This window comes from Camelina sativa, unplaced genomic scaffold (genome assembly GCF_000633955.1).
Source record: "Camelina sativa cultivar DH55 unplaced genomic scaffold, Cs unpScaffold02566, whole genome shotgun sequence".
NCBI lineage: Eukaryota > Viridiplantae > Streptophyta > Magnoliopsida > Brassicales > Brassicaceae > Camelina > Camelina sativa.
The window spans coordinates 1-1152 of NW_010923677.1; the positions used below are offsets into that span (position 1 = coordinate 1).

The 1152-nt window shown below is 44.9% G+C and overlaps 1 protein-coding gene across 1 annotated transcript; it reads right to left on the reverse strand.

Moving 5' to 3' along the window:
- Positions 1-5: 5 nt before the first annotated feature.
- On the reverse strand, positions 6-1148 carry LOC109131700 (the record flags this gene model as incomplete). The annotated part of the gene is made up of 1 exon (XM_019242873.1): positions 6-1148. A coding segment is annotated over one exon (1143 nt), but the record flags the coding sequence as incomplete, so codon positions are not given.
- Between the last annotated feature and the right edge of the window lie 4 nt (positions 1149-1152).

Below are 1152 nucleotides of genomic sequence, written 5' to 3' on the forward strand. Positions count from 1 at the left end.
TTCTCTGCAATGGAGCTATCATTCATCTTGGAATCTGAAACCCTGGATACCGAGGGTGATGCGACAGGGGATTTGGACATTTCATCAGTAGCTACAGTAGCTAGAAGATTCATTCCAACATCATCCGCACCAGCCATACATGCATTTGTCTCGGAGTCCCTGACACAACTTTCAATCAACGCATTCATTGAGCTATGTGATCCACAATGCCTTTTCCCAGTTTTAGCGTCATCTCCCAACGTGGGAGAAGTGGGTTTGGCAGTTCCTGCTACTTTACCAGAATCATTAACAGCCTTTCCATGCTCATCACCAGCATTAACAGAAGGGGAACCAGCAATCTCATCTGAAACTGTTGATAGATTTTTAAGATCATTGTTCTGCGAAGACTCGGTATTAGTATCAGGGCTAAAATTAGCTCGATATGTATCATTCATTTCTTTCATGTTTCGGTCAAACTGATCATACTTCTCTGAAGGAACAGGTGACGGAGCTCTGCTATTACCCACTGCAGGATCCTCAAAGGAACCTCCACTAACACTCTGTGCTGGACTACGGCCACGTTTAGGCAGCTTCACGATCAACTTGTTACTGCAACCTTCGGCCATCGGTACTTCACAAGTTTTTTCAGGTGCAGTTCTTTGTGATGAGAAACTCCTGCTCAGCCCAGTATTTCTTTGCTGCCCGTCATTAACAACAGCTACACCTGTTCCAGGTGATGGGGCTGATCTAGTTGAACTTGGAGATGTAGTTGCAGACTTCATGCTGTTCTCTGACGGTATTTTGACGGACACAGACTTAGACGGATGAAAATGTGATGATGAAGTCTTGGTTGCATCAGCGGATACACCTGAATGTCTACCTCCATGAGAGGCTTCAGAATGACGAGGTCTTCCAGGCCAAGATGCACCCTGATTGGATCCAGACTTTGCATCCATTTCTGCCTCAACACGTTTCTTCCATGTATCAACCAAGCTCCTTGCCTTTTTCCCAATTTCTGAATTCTTATGTGACCGCAAATGATTAACCGACTTTCCAATGTTACAAGTCTGGAGAGCATTGAGATTCACAGGTAGCTTATCAAGAGCACGAAGTAAGATCAAGAGAAAATCGTCCACTGATCTATCATTGTCTTTGGGACTGCTCGCATCCCCA